Source organism: Pan paniscus, chromosome 6, assembly GCF_029289425.2.
Source record: "Pan paniscus chromosome 6, NHGRI_mPanPan1-v2.0_pri, whole genome shotgun sequence".
NCBI classification, from domain to species: Eukaryota; Metazoa; Chordata; class Mammalia; order Primates; family Hominidae; genus Pan; species Pan paniscus.
In genome coordinates, this window is record NC_073255.2 from 9,146,685 (window position 1) to 9,167,989 (window position 21,305).

Genomic DNA, 21,305 nt, shown 5'->3' on the forward strand with positions numbered 1-21,305 from the left:
CGCCGTAACTCTCCTCTCCACTGTTCAAGTCTCTGCCTGGATGCACCTGGCCAGGGGAGCCCTCCTAGGCCCAGGCACTGCCTGGGGAGCTCTGCTGCTCACGCCCACAGTGCTCTGGGCTCATTCCCAGCACAGAGCCCACCCTGAGGGCGGGAATTGCCTGCTGACCTGCCCGTGGCCTGCTCTAGACCATGCACCACGTGAGGACAAGTGGCTGATGCCATCCCAGGCACACAGATCCTACCTCATGAGCCAGTGCTTCTCACGGTACCTAGCGGAGAAGCATTCGGAGAGGATTTATCCGATGGATGTTGACTCTTGGCTAACAAGGGCTGCCTCTCTCCATCCCCTGACTCTTTAGGACAAGACCAGAGATGCTAAGGCCATAGCTAGGAAAGTCAGGCCCTGGAATGAGACCGTCTAGGCTTGAACTCCAGCCTTGCTTCCTGTTGGAGCATGCTATTTAACTTTTCATCTTATTAAACAGAAATAATGGGAGTGGCCTCCAACGATCTGCTGTGCAATCCACACGGGTAAACATGAAACCTTGGCCTCCTCTCCCACCTGGGGTTAGAGCAGCGAGGAGACCCAGGCTGGCCAGGACAGAGACTGGTGGTACTTTGCCCTTGTTAAGAGTTCTTGGGGCCAGCCGTGGTGGCTCATGCCTGCAATCCCAGCACTTTGGGAGGCCGAGGTGGAAGGATCGCTTGAGCTCAGGATTTGAGACCAGCCTGAGCAACGTAGCAAGACCTCATCTCTGGAAAAAAAAGAAAAGAAAAGAAAGAAACAATTAGATGGGTATAGTGATGCATGCCTTTAGTTGCAGCTACTTGGGAGGCTGAGGTGGGAGGATCGCTTGAGCCCGGAAGGTTGAGGCTGCAGTGAGCTGTGATCGTGCCCTGCACTCCAGTCTGGGAGACAGAGCAAGACCCCATCTCAGAAAAAAAAAAGTTATTTGAAAACATTCTCCCGCAAGGAGAAAAAGAATGGATGCTTCGCGGTCAAGGCCTAATAGCCAGCCGGGCCGGGCTTGTGTGAGGCTGCAAAACCCCATCCGCAGCTTCTGCGATGGTGGACAGGGGAGCGGAATGCCTGGTGCTGGCGTCAGGCTCACTGTCCTGCAGCTCTTTGCTGGCCTGGCCTGTTCTCCACCCCCGTTTGCTCCTGGGTCTTGTAAACAGTGTTCCTTTGACCTTCCCCTCGAGGACCAGAGATCACCTGGTGTCTGGCGCAGGCGCTCCTGGCCTTCAGATGTGGGAGGACTGTAAGAATCTCAGGGAGACCCCCACCCACTGCTTGCGGTGGTCTCCTTTGTCATAGACGACAGGTGCTTGCCACACGCAAGCAGAGGCAGGGCTTAAAGGTTACTCTCATTTCTCAGGTGAGAAAAAGCAAAGTGCAGGTGGTTTCAGAGGGTCCTCCAGGAATGCTCAGCTCATCCGTGGGACCAGGACGCACAGGCCTGCCCACTGCATCCAACGCAGCGAGGCCCTGTGGAATCAAATCAGCACTGAGACAGAGGGCTGCAGGACATGGGCACTGAGGGCGTGAAGCCAGCCTGTGCCCTCCTGGCCTCACTTGCCCCGTAGGGCCTCTCATGTCACATTACCTGCCTCTGCGGAAATGTCCTGTAGCTCCTGTTTCCTGCAGGGTGTCACAGAAGCGCCACCTTCTGCTAGTGGCCCAAACCCATCACACACTCCCCTCATTTGCCCCTCACAGAGTGGTCAGAACCTACTGCCAGTTCCCACTGCACCCCTGACAGCTCTAGGGTTAAAGGATGGGGACAAAGTCACAAGGGTTTTGGCTGGGACACCTGGGCCAGGTGCTTTGAATTCTGCCCCAGGGCTCTTTGCACTTGGTGCACCAGCTCCCAGTCAAGGCCTCTGCTCTCATCGCAGCCCTCCTGCACTTCCTTCCTCTGCCTCGGAGCAGGATCTGCAAACAGCTCAGGGGCCAAGCCTAGCCCATTACCTGTTCTTGTAAATAAAGTTTTATTGGAACACCGCCACACCCATGCATGTTGTTGGAGGCTGCTTTTGCCATAGAAGGTGGAGTTGAATAGTTGCAACAAAGCCCTTACATCCCTCAAAGCTTAACATCCTTTTACTATCTGGGCCTTTACCTAAAGTTGTGCAACTCCCACCTTAGAGAAGCAGCTTGGACCTTAGGGTTAGGCAGATCCAAGTTCATATCGAGCTCATTCTGAGGCCTCTGACTTAACCCCTCGAAGCCTCAGCTTTCTTTTTCTTTCTTTTTTCTTTGCTTTTTTTTTTTTTTCCTTTGAGACAGAGTCTTGCTTTGTCGCCCAGGCTGGAGTGCAGTGGCGTGATCTCGGCTCACTGCAACCTCCGCCTCCCTGGTTCCTGCCATTCTCCTGCCTCAGCCTCCAGAGTAGCTGAAATTACAGGCACGCACCACCACGCCTGGCTAATTTTTGTGTTTTTAGTAGAGACAGGGGTTTCACCATGTTGGCCAGGCTTGTCTCGACCTCCTGACTTCAGGTGATCCACCCTCCTCGGCCTCCCAAAGTGCTGGGATTATGGGTGTGAGCCAGCGTACCCTGCCTCAGTTTTCTAAAAGGAGAATACAGTCTTTCTCCAACAGGTTGAATTTTGTGTGTACAAACTGCATATAATGCAGTTAATGAGTTAGGGGCTGTGGGTTGCACCGTGGAGGAACACCACCGCTTGTGATGCCGTCATCATCTGTGAGGACCCGGATCTTCCTGTGATGGGGACTCACTCTGCGGGCCAGGAAGCACACACAGTCCACAAGCCGCAGAGCCGGTTGGCTCAAGCGTCTTTTAACTTTGTTTATCATAACAGTGCATGATGATGGCTATTGAGCTGATAAGAAGGTGGAAGCACTATTTCCTGATGATGGGAAGCAAAGATCATTACTGGACGAAATCAAACGCCAGAGTTGTCTAGCAGTATTGAGGGTTCAGAGCTAACCTTTAAAATGGAAATATCTATAGGACAAATATGTTTGTTATCGTGAGTCTGAAGCTCTCTGGCCTCATCCTCCTTTTCCTATGGAAACAACTGCTTTTAAAACACAGTCTTTAAAGCTACTCGGTTTGTTAGGATTGCAGCTGCCATGTCACAGCAGAGCAGACTAAGGCCATCCCCTGGGGCTATGGAAGGAGAGTGTCCCCTGTCCCAGCCGCCATACCTGTGCTGCTCTCAGCCCCTCACCTGGAGTGCTCTGCCTTTCTCTCCACACATCCCTGTGCTCAGTTGGAACTTAGAGCACACAGCAACTCCTCCTCTTCTGTGTTCTTGAGGCACCTGTACTCAGCAAACCACTCAAATTAACCCATGCACAGTTCTAGAATTCTGTCATCCTCACTGACACACCTGCCAATAAAAACCCCATCTCTACTAAAAATACAAAAATTAGCTGGGTGTGGTGGCGGGCGCCTGTAATCCCAGCTACTCAGGAGGCTGAGGCAGGAGAAGAGCTTGAACCCGGGAGGCAGAGGTTGCAGTGAGCTGAGACTATGCCATTGCACTCCAGCCTCTGCGACAGAGTGAGACTCCATCCCCCCACCCCACAAAAAAAGGCCAGGAGCATCTCTTAGATTTCCTCTGCGTACCTGTAGTGCCCTGCGTACCTGTAGAGCCGGGGCTGGCTGTGTGTAAAGACATGTGGACCCTGACAATGGGTTATCACCTGCACACCCACACCATGAAATCCAACATTCATGGCAAGGGCTGCACCAAACTCCAGGTGGTCTTGGAGACTTCAAAATGTGCAGAGGCTTGGCTGAGGCCGGCACCTTCCTAGAGGAGCTGGAGCTACAGCTGGGATGTATCAGTCATCTGTTACCACGCAGCAAATGATCCCAGTATAGTAACCTAAAACAACACACATCTCCTACCTTGGTTTCTGTGGGCCAGAAATCTGGGTATAACTTAGGTAGGTCCTTTGCCTTAGGGTCTCTGGCACAGTGTCAACCAGGCCTGTGGTCTTCTCTGAAAGTTCGACCGGGGAAGGATGCATTTCCAGGCTCACCCATGCAGTTGCTAGTGGGATTCCATTGTTCGTGGACTTTTGGACTTGAGTTCCTTGCCATGAAGGGCCTCTCCATGGGGCCTCTCACAACATGGCAGCTGGCTTCCTTAGCATGGGCTGGCCAGACCACAAGAGCAGGTGAGCAGGAGAGATGGCACAGGCTCTTGTTGCTGAGTCACAGCAGTGCCACATTCTACTCCTTAGAAGCAAGCCACATATTCAGCCCACATTCAAGGGAAGGAGATTCCCAAGGGTGTAAGTAGCAGGAGGTGGATCTGCAAACAGCTCAGGGGCCAAGTCCAGCCCATTACCTGTTCTTGTAAATAAAGTTTTATTGGAACATTGCCACGCCCATGCATTACAGATTGTTGGAGGCTGCTTTTGCCATAGGAAGGCAGAGTTGAATAGTTGCAATAAAGCCCTTACGTCCCTCAGCTCATGTAGGGACCTGAAGCTCCTGGTGGGCAGGGCAGATGGCGCTCAGACGTCTGGGGTGCACTGGGCACCATGTCCTTTGTTCCTAGGGCTATGCACTTGCCCAGACACAGGGCTCTGCGTTTCCTGGGTTGCCTGCTCAGGCTCTGCTGCTGGCTTTCTTGCACTTCTGCCTTGAGTCATTGCTGTCTGTCTTCAACTCTCACTTGTCCCCACCTGAGTAGAAGCAGGGTGATCCCTTCAAACCTCCTGATTCATTGAGAAGTCCTCCCGAGCTGCAGAGTCACCCAGAATGGAGCCTGTCTCCAGGTCCCCCTGCTCAGGGGAGCAGATTGCTAGCAAGATTTGCCGAGAAGGTAAATTAGATCAGAGAATTCTATTTCCCATAGTTCCTTAGGAAATCAGAAAGAGAATCTCACCAGGAAAATGTTGATGTCATTAAAGTAAACTGAGGAATATACAATTTTTTAAAAATCATATAAAGAAAATTATTTCATTGTATTAAAACATTAACACTGATTCTCAAATTATCCATTAAAACCTTGCTTTACCCAAACAGTCAGTCAGTGGGCTACAGAAACTGGAAGTAGAAATCTGGCATGGTCTATCCTGGTCCAATACTGCTCTAGCCACAGCAGATGCTTGGCATGGCACAGGGAGGCTCCGGTGACACGAGGCGCCTGGCGTGGCACAGGGTGGCTCTAGTGACAGCAGACACCCAGCATGGCACAGGGTGGCTTTGGCAACAACAGATGACTGGCGTGGCACAGGGTGGCTTTGGCAACAGCAGACACCTAGCATGGCACGGGGTGGCTTTGGCAACAGCAGACGCCTAGCATGGCACAGGGTGGTTCTGGCAAGAGTAGACACCTGGCACGGCACAGAGTGGCTCTAGCAGTAGGATGACCACCTGTCTGGTGTGAACCTAACATGCACCCCGTGTTCCCACCCCTCTACTCTTTCTCCTTCCATCTCTATAGTCAGCAGTGCCCTTGCTCCCTGGCCCACTGTCACGTCTCAAATATTCCCTGTTATTTAAGGACCAGCCAGATGTTCTTTCCAGGAAACATCCACATCCCTAGCTGGACATGCTCTCTGGGCCCCGACCCTGTCCCCACACTCCGCCTGGCACCGTGATTATTGTGATGCGTGTCTCTCTCTGATGAAACTTGTCTTTCACATCTGGTGTCCACCTGTCCCTCAGCCCAAGGCCTAGACCCTGGTTAATATTCAGGAGGATTTTGGCAGCGTTAGGCTGGGATAACAAACAACCTCCAAGGGCTGGTCCCACCAGTAGTGCTGGTCCCTCCTGCTGCCACCCTCCGAGTGCCGGCATCTTCTCTTCTGCTACCTGCCATTTTCATCCCAAGACTCTGGTTGGGGGAGCAGCCCCCGTGTGACTGGCCAGCCTCAGGGCTGCTGGAAGAGAAGGTTGCAGGCCATGTGACTCTCCAGAAAGTGAGTTGTTTGGTCACGTGGGGCCAGAGGGGAAAATGTGCAGTCCTCCCTCAGTTGGAGCGACCGCCAGTCACAGGGCCATGTCGCTGTCCCCATATCAAATGGATGACCTTCCGCCTGGTGGACGGTGAATGTTTTGAATGAGTGGGCGGAGGCTGAATGAATGAGCATCATTCTCCCTGCAGAGTTAATTCCTACAGCTCTGAAACCTTTCCCTCACTCTCTGAAGCCTCCACTCCTCCACCAAATGCCATGTAGAACCGTTTTGTTTTGTTTTTTTTCTCCTGAGATTTGAGTCACACCGGTGCCTGTCCAGCTGCCTCACCTTGCAGCAGAGGTTCCTAAACCCTGAGGTGAGAGGGCTGCAGCCCAGGCCTGCCATGCAGGGCTCAGGTTCACCCTGGGTCTGGTGGGACATGGAGTTAGAACCATGAGCTGCTGGTGCTCTCCACCCACCAGCAAATTAAGACTAAGTCAGGGCAGCCACTGTGTCCCAGCGGCTGCTTTTGATCCAGCTGAAGCTCGCTGGCCACTTAGGGACAGCGAGCCCAGGGAGGTTGGGCGAGGCTACAGAATGCCGTCCTTGCTGCCGTTTGGGGCTTGGCTGTAGCCTCCAGCCCACCCCTTCCCGCAGAGGCAGGAGGCCACGCCATAACCCGGCTCAGCCCCCAGCGCCCAGCCACGCAAGGCCATCCAAGCAACCAGCCAGAATTCCAGAACATTTCAGAAATGTCAGGAATTCCACGATGGCTGTCAGGTGAGGGTCCCTCCGGAAGTCCCGAAAGCTTGTCTCTCATTGCCTCGGCAAGATCCCTCTCCCAGGCCGCAGAGGCCCCCTGGCGAGGGTACAGGACCCATCACACCAAGAACCTGAGTCACTCAGCTCTGCGATGGCATCGTAGCCTTAGCGTGAGACCGCAGAGAAAACCCCAGCTTTGCACCTTTCCCTTTAAATGCCGGTTGCAGGCAATCTCCCTAGCAGCAGACGCCAGCAATTGCCGGTCTAAAATGCTTCTTAAAAATAATTTCATGTATTAAAAAAAAGCTTCCAAGCTGGTATGTATGTCATCCTTACACCGCAAATGCTAAGGTGGGAAAACAAAAAACGAACGACAATCAGATGCTCCGTGTCTCCCAAACTGCACACGCTTTACGGAGAATGAGAGTTGCACCGGGGCTTGTCAGTGGCAGAGCCTTCCTGAAAGTCAGGTTCTCCTGTCAGGGTGGAGACCCAGAGGCTTTCAGGAGCAAAAAAGAAGTCTCCAAACCGACGCGCTTTGCTCAGTGTTGACATATATTTCTCTCTTCCCTGCTGGTGTCAACAAAAAATGCTTTGTTGCCTGCAGTAATTTTACGGTCCAGAAGTGCCTTGCTGTAGCATTGCTGGTAGGCACGGCAGTGCGGCTCAGCTGCCTGAGACAGGGCCATGGGCCTTTGCCCAGCTCGTCTCCACCCCAGAGAAAGGGACATGCGGGCCCGTAATTTATGGGGGTTCACCTGGCGCTCACAGACCCCACCAGTTCCTACAGGCGGATATCCAAGTCCAGAGCTGTCGTGGGCGCGCTGAGTTGGGCCGTCTTTGGAAAGAAACCCTGGGGCTATCGCGGGGGGAGGGCGATGTCTCACCGACTACCAGGGTAATGGCCGCGCTCAATTTTGCCTTTCACATTTTAATTGTACAACAGTAATTTTGCAATGGAATTGCCGATGGCAAACATGCAAAAGACATTAACTTTATTTATGTTTTGGATTATTAATGCGGCTGTTAAAATTCCTCCCGTTAGTTTTGATTGAATTGTTTTTTTGTGTGATTCTGTTGTTTAATGGGGCGGTAAATAAGAATTTCTGATAATGAGGCTGAGCATCTGTCGCAACAACCTGGTGTGGGCTATTAACATTTCCATTAACGGCAGGGTGGGCAGTGATAATACGGATACCACACAGTTAGAACAAAATAAATAGTTGGTGTCAGGCTGAGTGGGTGTTAATTACTATTTTATTCTGCGTTGGGGGGAGAGAGCAGAAAGTGGGGAGGGGGTGATGGGGAAGGGGCGAGTCCTGAGGTCAGTCTTTCCCAAGAAGGCCTCTCCAGAGAGCCGGGTGCTGGGCCATCTCCCTCGGACAGCGACTGTTGTATCGTCTCCATCGATGGTCCGTAAAGACACTCGGTCAAAAGGCTGCACTCCTGGGCCGCAGCCCCGGCGGCAGGCGGAGAGGAGTGCTCGGCTGGCCTCTGCCTCCGGGAGCCAGGCCCCCTGCACATCTGCCCTGGAGCTCCCCAGGGCCCAGCTCATGGACAGCCGGGAGAGCCCCAGTGGGAGGAGGGAGTAGCAGAGAATAGGCCGTCAAGAGAAAGTGCGCAGCGTGGAATTCAAAGATAGTGTGAAGCTGGCATGGGGCAGACAGGACGGAGACGTTCTGCAACGCAGGCGTGGGCTCCCAACTCCCTAAATGGCTGTGTGGTGAGGTGCGGAGGTGCGGCCACACCCCTAATGGCGGTGTGGTGAGGCGCGGAGGAGGTGCGGCCACACCCCTAATGGCGGTGTGGTGAGGCGCGGAGGAGGTGCGGCCACACCCCTAATGGCGGTGTGGTGAGGCGCGGAGGAGGTGCGGCCACACCCCTAATGGCGGTGTGGTAATGCGCGGAGGTGCGGCCGCACCATCCTCATGTGTCCTTTGGTTTGCGTGTGCCATGCAGCCCTGCAGACGCAGACAGCACCCCAGTGAGCTCCTCCCCAGGGGGAGCGAGGGGGCTGGAGGGGAAGACTGGATCCTCAGAATTTGAAGCCAGAGCTGGCCTCAGAGAGCAAAGTGCAGCCATGTTCTCAAACATCGGAGCTTCCTGTCCCTCTTAGAGGGGCAACTCTGTGTATCTGGACGAACTTCATCTAGATCAGGGCTTCATAGCCAGGGATGCCTGAACCTGTCATGGGAACACAGCTATCTTTTCTCTAATCTCAATCAGTAATATTAGTGACAAAAACCACAGCAGTCAGGAGTCCTGTGACTCCCTCGCCGATAGAGCCGCAGTGACCCTGTCACATCCCAGGCATTGCTGGGACCTCAAGTTAACCTCCTCACCCACCAATGCTTTGATCTCACAGGAACCATCAGACCAGCCCCTAAGCCTGGTCAGGTATTAACCAAGAAGCACGTGGATTACGATCTCATACCTTTGGTTTCAAATACTCTGCTAACTGTATCTCGGTATAATTATTTTTCTGTGCAATTCTGTATATTTTATTGTATGCATTTAAGAACATCGTATGGGAAGGATTTGTGGTCTTCCCTGGCATAAAAGGGCTGAGAGCTCTTAGGGGGACACAGAGCCACGGATCCCAGGACATAACTGTCTAAGGCCTCCCAAGCCGGGGCGACGGCCCAGGGCAGAATCTCTCACGTGGTTCCCAGCGGAATTAGGGCATGCTGGAGCCCCATGGGCGTGTGGGCGAGGGTCCAGGCCGGCTCTGAATGAATGTCTCAGCTTCTCTCCACATTGCTCTTTCTTCAGCCCCGGCCATGGCCCCGCAGAACGTGCAGGTGACCCCACTCACGGCCAGCCAGCTGGAGGTCACGTGGGACCCACCACCCCCGGAGAGCCAGAATGGGAACATCCAAGGCTACAAGGCAAGGCCCTCCCGTGCGGTTGCCTCCCCTGGCTCGCTCGGGCACCCCTCGTTCACGTGGTCCTGCCTACTGCGTTGCCAGCAGCAGACCCCGCAGGCGCTCCACCTGGAGAGCTGGGGCCCAAGCGTCGGAGCTTGGCTAGACCTGGCCTGTTAACTGTGGTTATAGCTGCTTGTGGGTGGGAGGCAGCACAGGGGTCAGGCTCACTGCACACCTGGCTGTGCCCACCACAAAACAACCCAGGTTGGGGGCCCTTGTTTGTCCAGTGGCTTCTCCCCACTCTGGACGCATGGCCTGGCTGGGGAACCCTTCCGTTTCCTGGGCCCATTCTGGAGCCCCCAGTACATTGGCTGACAATAAAAGAACATGGGTTGCCTGGAAGAGACCAGGCTCCCCATCCCAGCTCCCCCCTTGGTCACAGTTGGACACTGAGTGAGTCCCTTGATTCAGTCGGTCCAGGGTGGGGCCCACCAGTCTCATTCCTCACAAGGTCCCAGATGTGAGGTCCCTGGGAACCCTGCTTTGAGAACCGCCACGGTAACACGTGAGAAGCCCATTGTCACTGGAGGGTCTAGAGATGGGGAGAAAGGAAGGCAGCAGGCCATGACAGGAGAGCGTCGAGTGAGGAATCATTATGCGGGGCTGGATTATCCAGGGGGCGGGAAGCACCTCTCCACGTCCCATCCCTGAGGCCTGGCCTCCTTAGAGAGTACAGGGCCCATAAGCATCCGGGGTCTTTGCCATGAAAACGCCCCCATCCTTCTCCTGAATAAATTCCCGTGTCTGTTCTGCTGGGACCCAAGTCGATCAGTCATCAGATTCTGGGGGCTAGCCTCCCCTAATGACTATTGGACCAATTAAATGTCCATTTAAAGATGATTTTTGCAGGTGTGTTATGAAAATTAATACCTTCCTCCATGGCAGGGCTGTTACAGTGATGAATGAGCTAATGGAGAGCCCCATGAGCTTGGAGGCATGGTGCTATTTATGTATGTCCAAAATATGTTTTCTAATTTCCTTAATGATAAAGACACTGAACTTGGATATTGATCTCAAATTAGCAAGGCCTGGGCGAGCGGAAGATCTTAGACGGTCAATTCAGTGAGCAGAAGCCCGCTACATCCTGCAGGTGGAAATGAACGATGCTCACCAGCCAGGGCCTGCCCAGCAGGAGCGAGGCGGGTGGGTGTGCGAGGCAGGCGTGCCAGCCCTGGGGCGCTCCAGGCTGCCTCCCCGAAGCCTGCGTGCTGCCTGTTCACATGGGCAAGCCGCTCTAGCAGCCTGGCCCTGGTTTACACCCACAGAGCCAAGGTGGGTCTTCTGATTGGTGTTGTCTCTGGGCAGCCTGGCTGGCACTGGCCGGAGGCAGCAGTGGTTTCCGGCCAGCTGTCTAGGGAAGCAATTCTGGCAACCTCTTTAAACCTTTGTGCTTGGGCGTCAAGTTCAACTACAAGCACATAAAAGCTAGACAAGAGGAAATGGCACCCCAGAGGAATGAGGCCTTCCTAGCAGCCCTGAGCCCGACATAGTTCTCCTGCCTGTTGTTTTTGATTGCTTTAATCTCCAAAGTATATTGCCATATTGAGGAAAACTTAGATGTCGGCTCTGAATAAAATGTGGGAACACATCGTAGGAGTTGGGGGTTTGTTGTCTCCATAGCTCGGAGCAGGGGGTGGACACGGGGCGGCTTCCCTTCTCTCCAGAAGATGGGGGAGAGGGAGAGGCCAAAAATCAAAACACCAACAGAGCTAGGTCTGCAAGGAAAGGCACGTCATCAGCAGCTGAAGGGCAGCTTCCCTTCCATCCTCAGACCTCATCTTCAACAGCGCTTTGTTTAACGAGGCAATGCTCATACCCTAGGTGAGCAACAGGAAAATGTTAAACATCGTCTCCCAAACAACATTAGCAGCCAGGGGTCCCCGTCCATGCACAGTAGCCTCAGCTTCTCCCTGATTCCTCCAGGAGGGAGCCTTTCCACCTTCCCACCCAGCACAGCTCGCCCCAGAACTCAGCTCACCCCCTCGCTCTGACCTTACATTCAGTGGCCCCCCCTTACTGGAAGGCTTCCCCAAGGCCCACCCCAACCTCTTGCTGTTCCTAACAGATTTACTACTGGGAGGCAGACAGCCAGAACGAAACAGAGAAAATGAAGGTCCTGTTCCTCCCCGAGCCCGTGGTGAGGCTGAAGAACCTGACCAGCCATACCAAGTACCTGGTCAGCATATCAGCCTTCAACGCTGCCGGAGATGGACCCAGGAGTGACCCCCAGCAGGGGCGCACCCACCAGGCCGGTAGGAGGAAGGCGGGTTTCCTTTGGGCAGGCCTCCTTGGACACGTGTTTTGAGAGCGCCAGCTCAGGTTCCCTCACACAGTGGTTCCCGGCCCGCCCAGGCGGAAGGCAACACCTTTTGTGTAGCTGGGAGTTTCTGGATGGGCAGGACTGGGTTTGGCTCATTTGTTCTCCCTGTGCCTTGCCTCTGACTGGTACACAGTGGCGCTAAATAAATGTTAAGTGGGTTGGAGCAATGCATGCTTTTTTCCAGAGCCCTGGAGATTCAGAGGGGAGGAAGGGCTTTGAGTCTGCAGCGAGGCCTCGTTCATAACTGACAGCATCCATTCCAGTTCCTCCAAGAAATGGAACTTCTCATCAGGGTCGCCTGATAGCATGTCCAGATCCTTGGGGGTAGGCTCCTCGGGCAGCAAATCCAGGCCACAGCGACGGGAATTCCCCTGGGTCTCAGGGCCACAGACCACCCCTGGAGACTGCTCACTACATGCATGCCACGGGCCAGTCCCGAGGGCTCAGACAGGTGCTGCGCTGCTATGGCCTCATCTCCACGCACAGGGCGCAGCACCTGTTCTCAGCCGACCCCTCTTCCAGCGCATCTCAGTTTCCTAGCAGCCTGGAGGATGCTGTGAAGCTGCTTGGCCTTGGGCTCTGAGGAGCTCTCCAAGGCCCTCTGTAGGATTCTGGAAGTCTGAGAGACTGGGAGAGTGAGGTCTGGGAACCATGGGCAGAGACGCAGGGCTCAGGGCCTTCCGACATCCCATGGGCTCAGCTGACCCACAGACAATGGACTCTGGGAATCAGGGCCCCTTGGCATCAAACTCCCATGTGCTGACCACAACCAGGTTGCAAGGATCACTTCCTTTGGCTTCATCCAGTGCCCGCATCTGAGCTGGAAGGATGCGGGCAGATCTGTGGGCAGAGATGAGGGTAGAGCCATGTTGAGCACTGCCGGTCTGGCAGGTCACAGCTGTGGGTCCCAGAGACTGGAGGGAGGGCAGAGAGGGAGGAGGGTGGGTGCCACTTCACAGGCACTTCTGAGCAGCGAGGGGCACCAGGGCGAGGAGAGTAGGTCCCCCACCTAGGCTGTCTGGTAGGGGCAGCCCCGGTACACGCCCACCTTACACGGCGCCCGGGCAGAGGGGGAGCTGCCAGCAGGCTCCACATCACCCCGGCCACACACCTGACCTTCAGTAGCTCTAGATATTTCCACCAGCTCCCTCCCCGCTCCAGACCCAGGGGGACACTCAGCCTGGAGAGTGTGGTGGGAGATTTCACGTGCAGAAGCCAGGGGTGTCCCCCAAAACCCCCAGGCCTCTGAGGGAGAGGCGAGGAGGGGTCAAGAGAGGCTTCGTCCATCACAGAGCTCCGTCTCTCCGGCAAAGAGCAGGACTAGAGCCTCTGGAATCCTCCAGCAGTTGCTAGAAAATGGAGCTCCCTGCGTTTCATTTTCTGTTTCCATCTATTATTCATTTTTATGCCTTTGCCGTTTTGTCTCTCAAGCCCCTTTGTGTTTAAACACTGTCATTTTCTCCGCTCCTCTCAGGAGGGTCTGCGTGTCTGATTGATCCTCGGAAGTTCTGAGGTGATCAATAAATCTTTTCATTTTATGACAGTTAGACTTTTACTGAGTTGAAAATAACATTGAATAACATTTTTTATTCTATACGGAGGCACAGGCATGTATGTATATGGTCTATGTAGGAGCCCCCGTAAAAGTCACTTTGTGTTCTATTCTCCCAGCCCCTGGGGCCCCCAGCTTTCTGGCGTTCTCAGAAATAACCTCCACCACGCTCAACGTGTCCTGGGGCGAGCCTGCGGCGGCCAACGGCATCCTGCAGGGCTATCGGGTGGTGTACGAGCCCTTGGCCCCTGTGCAAGGTAAGACCCGGGGTTGGGGAGATGGGAGCGCGGGCCACACCAGTGCCCAGCCCTCTGCAGTCTACACAGTGAGCCGCACCTGACCGCTTCTGTGGGCCAGGAGCCTTCTGGCGCCTGAAGTGGGGGGTTTTGGAATCTCAGCTGGACGGGGCTGGAGCTGAGTGCGTGGGGAGCGGGGACTCGTGGGGAAAGGCCTGTGAGGAAAAGCTGAGCCAAGACCAGACCTCTGTGTTCTGAGACCAGAACGGCACTCTCCCTATGAAGCCGTGTCATATATGCCCTTGACCCTGTCTCTGTCACACTCAAGACATTCCTCTCCTATTCCTCCCGAGATGTTTGTCCTGTGGTCGCCGACAGAGACCACCCAGGGTTCCACTTGAAGCCACGCCTCACAACACAGGCCTTTGGCTACCCTCAGCATCCTAGGAGGGATGCTGGCATCCCCGTGTCTTAGCACCCTGGTGCTCCCCTCGCTTATCCGTCCCCTCAGTGGACATCTATGAAGCTCCTGTTCTACATGCTGGAAAAGCCAAGACGTGCTCCAGATGCTGGAATCGAGGACCTGGGAAAGCCAGGATTTTGACTGGCTTATGTATCAGGACCCTGGCTTTCCTGCGCCCAGGCAGTTCCTATTCCAGGGCAGAGGTAACACACAGGTAATTAAATCAGCAAACAACAGCCCGAGCGTGATCAGTGCTTTGGAGGAAAGAGAGGAGGGCTAACACAAGAGGCTTAGGGAAGAGACTGGAGTGACAAGGGCCCGGACACACAAGAATCCCGGGGAAGATCTTCCGAAGGGAGGATCCGCCAATCTAGGGGCCCACGGTGGGCAGAGCTTGGGTGGTGCTGGTGGCTGGAGCTTGGTGAGTGGGGTGCAGGCACTGCAGGCCACAGCACACGGGGCTGTGGCATATGCCACTGGAGAGTGACACAGGAGCAGGAGGACCTGACCTCCCCAAGACCAGGATCCCTCGGGCCGAATCCCCCGTCTCAGTGTCACGATGGAAAGAAGCTATCGTTCATCTCCACACTTCCTAGATCAACCGGAAACAGCTTCCAGAGAAGAGCAGGGAAGGTGTTGCCAACACAGAGGACTTTGAAAGAGGAAATGTCAGGGGCTTGACAATGAGTGACAGGTGAAAACGGAAGGTGGAATGCAGATGGCTCGGAGGAGAACGGGTGGCAGAGATTCTGTAGACCAGGGAGTGAGGAGGCCGGCTGGGGCTGTGGCATCATCCTACAGGAGAGCGGCGAGAAGGGGAACGGTGCGGGGGCAGGGGAGGAGGGCTCAGATCAGGGGTGTGTGTTGAAGGTGGAGCTGGTGGGGTATTGGCGTGAAGCGGAGGAATGGGGGTTGCGGGCAGGTGGCTCTGCCCTGCTGTGCATGCGGCCGTGGCTCTGCACCTGCTGAGTCAGTGCACACCCTGGTCAGGTATTTGTTCTTGTTTTTGTTTTTGTTTTGAGACGGAGTCTTGCTCTGTCTCCCAGGCTGAAGTGCAGTGGCACGATTTCTGCTCACTGCAAGCTCCGCCTCCCGGGTTCGCACCATTCTCCTGCCTCAGCCTCCCGAGTAGCTGGGACTACAGGCGCCCACCACCATGCCCAGCTAACTTTTTGTATTTTTAGTAGAGACAGGGTTTCACCATGTTAGCCAGGATGGTCTCGATCTCCTAACCTCGTGATCCACCTGCCTCGGCCTCCCAAAGTGCTGGGATTACAGGCGTGAGCCACCTGTAATCTGCCCGGCCCCTGCTTAGGTGTTATTCCAGTGCCTTCTGTGTCCCTCTGTCCTGCCATCCAGACACCAATGTGTCCACCAAAGATTCCGGTCTGGGAGGCACGTCTTTCCCACCACACTGGGGTGAAATACAAGTCCAGCTGTCTCTGCCTTATGGTCCAGGGCAAGTTTCCCCCTGTAATATACACAGACAGACTGTAAAAATTATAGATTATTTAATGTCTGCGAGGAAAAAATACAACGAGCACATCAAAGAATATCGGCGCTCCATTTAAAGCCGTGATAAAAGTTTCCTTTAAAAATAAGCACATTTAGATGAAACAGGGAGTTGATTTGATGAAGAAAATTTAAGCACTAGTTTTTTATTTCACTGAATCTCAGATGCCATTCACTGTAAGATTCATCGTTATTTTATGAAGTGCTCAGAAAGAAAAAATGCTCCCAATAAACCAGGGCCCAATACTTTTGTATCATCAATTCCGAGCTGCATCCCAAATCGGAGATGTGAAAATCTGAGAAAGAAAAAAAAAATCACGTCTTAGACAATCGATGGACTTTGGTAAATAACAGTAGAGGTGAGATGTGGGCGTGGTTTTTGAACCAGCAGAGAGGGCACGGGAGGGACGTGGATTTAGTGTGGCCACTTCGAGGGGCGGCCGGGATCTGTTGTGACCTTCCGAGTGCCCAGCACCTGCCTGGGAGCCAGGGGGCCTGGACGAGGCTGCCTTCGAGGTCCCACAGCAGAGGCCCAGAAGCAGGCATGCCATTTGCTCTTGCTTGTCCTGCAGGGAGAAACAGTAGAGAATTTTGGAGACACACACGGGTTCCATGAGCCTGTGTTACAAATGCCTTTTCAAGGGTCATAACCAACGAGGACCATTTAAATGGGAATTGACTGTGAAAGCTTCATAGTTCTGATTGACCTATGAGTCCTTCCTAATCAAAGGCAGCTCAGGTTTTCCCATTCTTCCTCAAGTAAGTGACTGGTTCTGCTCCCCAGTCTTCTGTGTTAATGGATTTGCAGAATCTCCGTGGAAACTCCATGGTGTGTGCCTCTGGGCTTCTCTCCTGGGCTACTGCTGTTAGTCTTGTGAGAAAGTGCTTCATGGGCTGGGCGTGGGGGCCTGTAATCCCAGCACTTTGGGAGGCCGAGGTGGGCAGATCACAAGGTCAAGAGATGGAGACCATCCTGGCCAACATGGTGAAACCCCGTTTCTACTAAAAATACAAAAATTGGCTGGGTGCGGTGGCTCACACCTGTAATCCCAGCACTTTGGGAAGACGAGGCAAGTGGATCACGAGGTCAGGAGTTCAAGACCAGCCTGGCCAAGATGGTGAAACCCCATCTCTACTAAAAATACAAAAAATTAGCTGGGCATGGTGGCACGCACCTGTAATCCCAGCTACTCCAGAGGCTGAGGCAGAAAATTGCTTAATCCTGGGAGGCGGAGGTGGCAGTGAGCCGAGATCGCGCCACTGCACTCCAGCCTGGGCGACAGAGCAAGACTCCGTCTCAAAAAAAAAAAAAAAGAAAACAAAAATTAGCTGGGCATGGCGGCATGTGCCTGTAGTCCCAGTTACTCGGGAGGCTGAGGCAGGAGAATGGGTTGAACCCGGGAGGTGGAGGCTGCAGTGAGCTGAGATCGCACCACTGCACTCCAGCCTGGTGACAGAGCGAGATTCTGTCTCAAAACAAAAAACAAAAAAAAACAAAACCAGTACTTCATTCCAGGCAAGGCCATTCCATGGGTCATTACCCAGTCGGAAGTGCCGCACAGGGGCCTCGAGGTGTTGGGTCCTCTTCTCTCTGTAGTTTCACTCCCCTAGAATTGTTTCTTGGCTTCTACCAAACCTTCCCCCTAGCCCAGTCTCCCAGACACAAGACCCTGCACATCTGGCTTCCCTTGTGTTTTCAGTGTTGCCGTTTCTTGTTCGTTTCATGACAGTTTTTGCATCACTGGGAAACTCAAAGCATTCGGAAGATTTTTAGACAGTCCTTTCAGCATGTCCCGCTCACGTGGGCATTCTATGTTCTCGCTATACGCAGGCACCCCCCAGGTATAATCACAGCGATAAGTGATGTCTGTTGAGCTCGAGTCCGGCACTGTGCTCAGCACTTAATATCCGCTATCTCCAAATCCTCAGAACGGCTCTACCTTGTGGCTGCAGCTTTTCTTCTCCTCCCGCAGACAGAGAGATTGGGCTCAGAGCCACGAAGACATTTGCCCAAGGCCTGCGTTTTGAAAATAATGAGGAGGGTTGGGATCTGAACCCAGGTGTTCTGAGTCCAGAGCCAAGGCCTAAACTGCTCCATGATGGGCAGAAAGCGTCTGGAGCACTTGCGTTTCTGAAAGTAAATGTGAAGGTGAACTTCAGAGATGGGGCTTGAGGAGGATTCACTAAAGCGTTTTATATTCTAGACAAACCGCTGGCTGCACAGCCGAGTAGGGGGCCTGTCTCGCCCCTGGATGGCAACAGGTGGAGTCACTTTAGTCACAACCGTTTTCGCCTCTTTTCACAAATAGCAAGACCGTCCGTCACCAGCCTTGTCTCTTTTGTCTGTTGCGAAGGGCTGGTTCCTTCATCCTGGATTTTCCTGGCTTTGCAACCGAGGCAATGTGCTCTGAGATTAGAGCGAGAGGGGAGCAGCACTGTCTTGCTTTGCAGCTCCTTCCTTGGCTCTGCAGGCTGAGGGGTGGCCAGGATCTCAGCAGAAAAAGCTCCATCAGGCCTCCCCGGGTGTCAGGAAGAACAAGCCATGCAGACCCCCCACGTTTGGGCTTGCTGGGGGCTTGGGCACGTTCCAGACTTCCGATTCCTGCACATCAGTCAAGCAGCGGATCCAGGTGTGGATTGCCCAGTGGTGCTGGTGACATGAGGCGTCCAGCCCCCACCCAATGGCCTTATAGAGCTTCCTCTAGACACGACACCTGGCTCTGACTAAGCCATGGGGCCCCCGCCGGGGTCTTTCCCGCTACAACACCGTCAGGCTGCAGGCACCATGAGCCGTGGTCCAGCTCCAGCCGGGATGAGCCTGAGTCTGGCTATAGGTTCCAGATCCCTCCTGGCTTCTCCCTCTGGCAGGACTCAGCAACCCTGCCCCCCAGTGCCACCCAGGTGGACCTCATGGCTGCCTGGGGAAGGCCCTCCTCACCATGAATGCCAGCAGAGCCTCGGGACCCTGGTGTTCGCCTGCCTCCCCTGATGGTATTGGCCAGAACCCTGGCTCGCCGAGACACTAACCCCAGGCCTGTCTGACGAGCCACATCCCATAGCCACATACACCAAAAGAAGAATGTGGACCAAGAGAGGATGGCAGATCAGACTCACTGAGTCAGCTTATATCTCATCGGGGGCCAGAGCACTGGTATCTGATGAAGATTTCTAACTGGCAGGTGGTGAAGGTGGAGGTGGCAGAGGCAGAGGGGCCCATCGCTCCCTTCTCCTGAATCCAGGCCTTGGGCGGAGTCCCCCTACACCGACGCTGCGCTGGGCCACGGGACTCGCTTCAGCCAGCGGGACAATAGCTGTCATGAGGCAAGCGGATTCAAAAGCATTTGCACGTGGGAGGCACCCTGGTCCTCCTGCTGCCCTTGGAACCCAGCCACCATGTGAACACACCTGGGCTGGCCTGTGGGGTGACAGTCACGCACGGCCCAGCATGGGAGAGGGGCCACCTGGGCCAGCCAACCCCCAGTGAGACTCACTGTGTGACCGCAGACATGCTGAGTCCAGTGCAGGCCAGCCCGGCCAAAGGACTGCCCCGCGGTACGGGAGCTGGTTTGGTGGTGGTGGTTTTGAGCCACTCGGTTTTGGAGTGGTTTGGTTCACAGCCGTGCACGAGAGAGGTACAGCAGGTGAGGAGTCCATGTTGATTGTGGAGCACCTAGTACTTGATGCGTTCTTAGACAATAGTCAGAGTTGGGGTTCTGACTATCGGCTGGGCACTCCCACTCATCCCCCCTGCCCTGCTCCACTCCTCACCGTGGCCCTGTGAGGTAAGCGCTGCCAACCTCAGAGCAGAGGGAGAAACTGAGGACTCTGCAGAGACCACATGTCCTGCCCAGCCTCACACAGGGAGCAAGCAGTGGGCTTCAGACCACTCCCATCCCCGTTCCTGCATTCTCTCTTTCTCCCAGCTGACTCTGCAGATACCACAACCGGCCTTGGCAGGAACGTGGTTCAGGAAGCACTCATCCTGGCGGCTGCTCTCTGCCTGCAGGCATTTCTGAGTGTCTTGGCCTCCTGAGGCTGGGGAAGGGAGGACGTGAACTCTCTGTTGAATGTGGGAGGATGCCGGGATAGCTTGAAAAGGAAGACGACGCCACACGGTGGAGCGTGGCCAAGGGCAGGGTGGTTGACAGAAGGCAACGACTGGGAAAAAGCAAAGCAGCTTCGTGCACCCCGTGGAGGTTACACCATCCAGCCCTCACTGCCCTGCACCTCCACACCCAGCCTGGCCTCGCCCCACGGCCGCTGCTCCCACTCTCACCCGGAGGGGCTGCACTCCTGTCTGCTCCTCCCCGAGGCCCCCAGGAGACAACTGTGCCTGCGTGGGGGACTCTGAAAAATCCAGACTCTAACCCTTTCACTATTGCATCAGGATTCCCAACGGGGAACCACAAAAGCGGTAACTGGACCTCCACGTGACTTTCAATATTTTGCTCATGGAGTCTGTGCGTGTCCCAGGGAAACGGTTGCAAACGCAGTGAAACATCAGGCATCCTTGAAGTATATTGTGATGACAAAATATTTTAAAATATGGTAAAGATAGTTAAAAAGTAAACAGTGATCTCACCTGGTAGGGGCTCTGTGGGGTCTTCTGACCTCTTTCCACACCTCCTCACCCAGAACCAGGGCTGTGCCTGACATCTGCAAACTCCTGGCCGGGCATTGACCAGTCGGGCCAAGGCAAATAGAGGGTACAGCGTTTACCCGGTATGGGCAGCTCCTCTAGTCACTCCACTGTGAACACAGTCGTGGCTCATCCTGTGTGCTGGGCAGAGCCCAGGGCCATCCCCAGCCATCCCTGTCACTCTAGGGAACACTCCTGGAACCCCTGGGACATCACATTGTCCAGAGCACCACACCACCTGGAGCACCAGGCCACCTGGAGCACCACACCACCTGGAGCACCAGGCCACCCGGAGCACCACACCACCTGGAGCACCACACCACCCGGAGCACCAGGCCACCCGGAGAACCACACCACCCGGAGCACCAGGCCACCCGGAGAACCACACCACCCGGAGCACCAGGCCACCCGGAGAACCACACCACCCGGAGCACCAGGCCACCCGGAGCACCAGGCCACCCGGAGCACCACACTACCCGGAGCACCAGGCCACCCGGAGCACCACACCACCCGGAGCACCAGGCCACCCGGAGAACCACACCACCCGGAGCACCAGGCCACCCGGAGCACCACACCACCCGGAGCACCAGGCCACCCGGAGCACCACACCACCCGGAGCACCAGGCCACCCGGAGCACCAGGCCACCTGGAGCACCACCTACCTGGAGCACCAGGCCACCCGGAGAACCACACCACCCGGAGCACCAGGCCACCCGGAGAACCACACCACCCGGAGCACCAGGCCACCCGGAGAACCACACTACCTGGAGCACCAGGCCACCCGGAGAACCACACCACCTGGAGCACCAGGCCACCCGGAGAACCACACCACCTGGAGCACCAGGCCACCCAGAGAACCACACCACCTGGAGCACCAGGCCACCCGGAGCACCAGGCCACTGGAACGCCACACCACTTGGAGCACCAGGCCACCCTGAGCACCAGGCTACCTAGAGCACCAGGTCACCTAAAGCACTAGGCCACCGGAGCGCCAGGCTACCCGC

General features: G+C 55.0%; 1 protein-coding gene across 4 annotated transcripts in view; it reads left to right on the top strand.

Annotated features, from left to right (window-relative positions):
* The window catches only part of SDK1 (sidekick cell adhesion molecule 1), a 963,741-nt gene that overhangs the window by 892,100 nt on the left and 50,336 nt on the right, over nt 1–21,305 (top strand). For all 4 annotated transcript variants that reach the window (XM_034963556.4, XM_063605603.1, XM_063605604.1 and 1 more), the window contains 3 exons: nt 9,425–9,540; nt 11,645–11,831; nt 13,571–13,708. In XM_034963556.4, the coding sequence (XP_034819447.2) occupies nt 9,425–9,540; nt 11,645–11,831; nt 13,571–13,708 (441 nt within the window). The remainder of the gene's footprint in view (nt 1–9,424; nt 9,541–11,644; nt 11,832–13,570; nt 13,709–21,305) is intronic.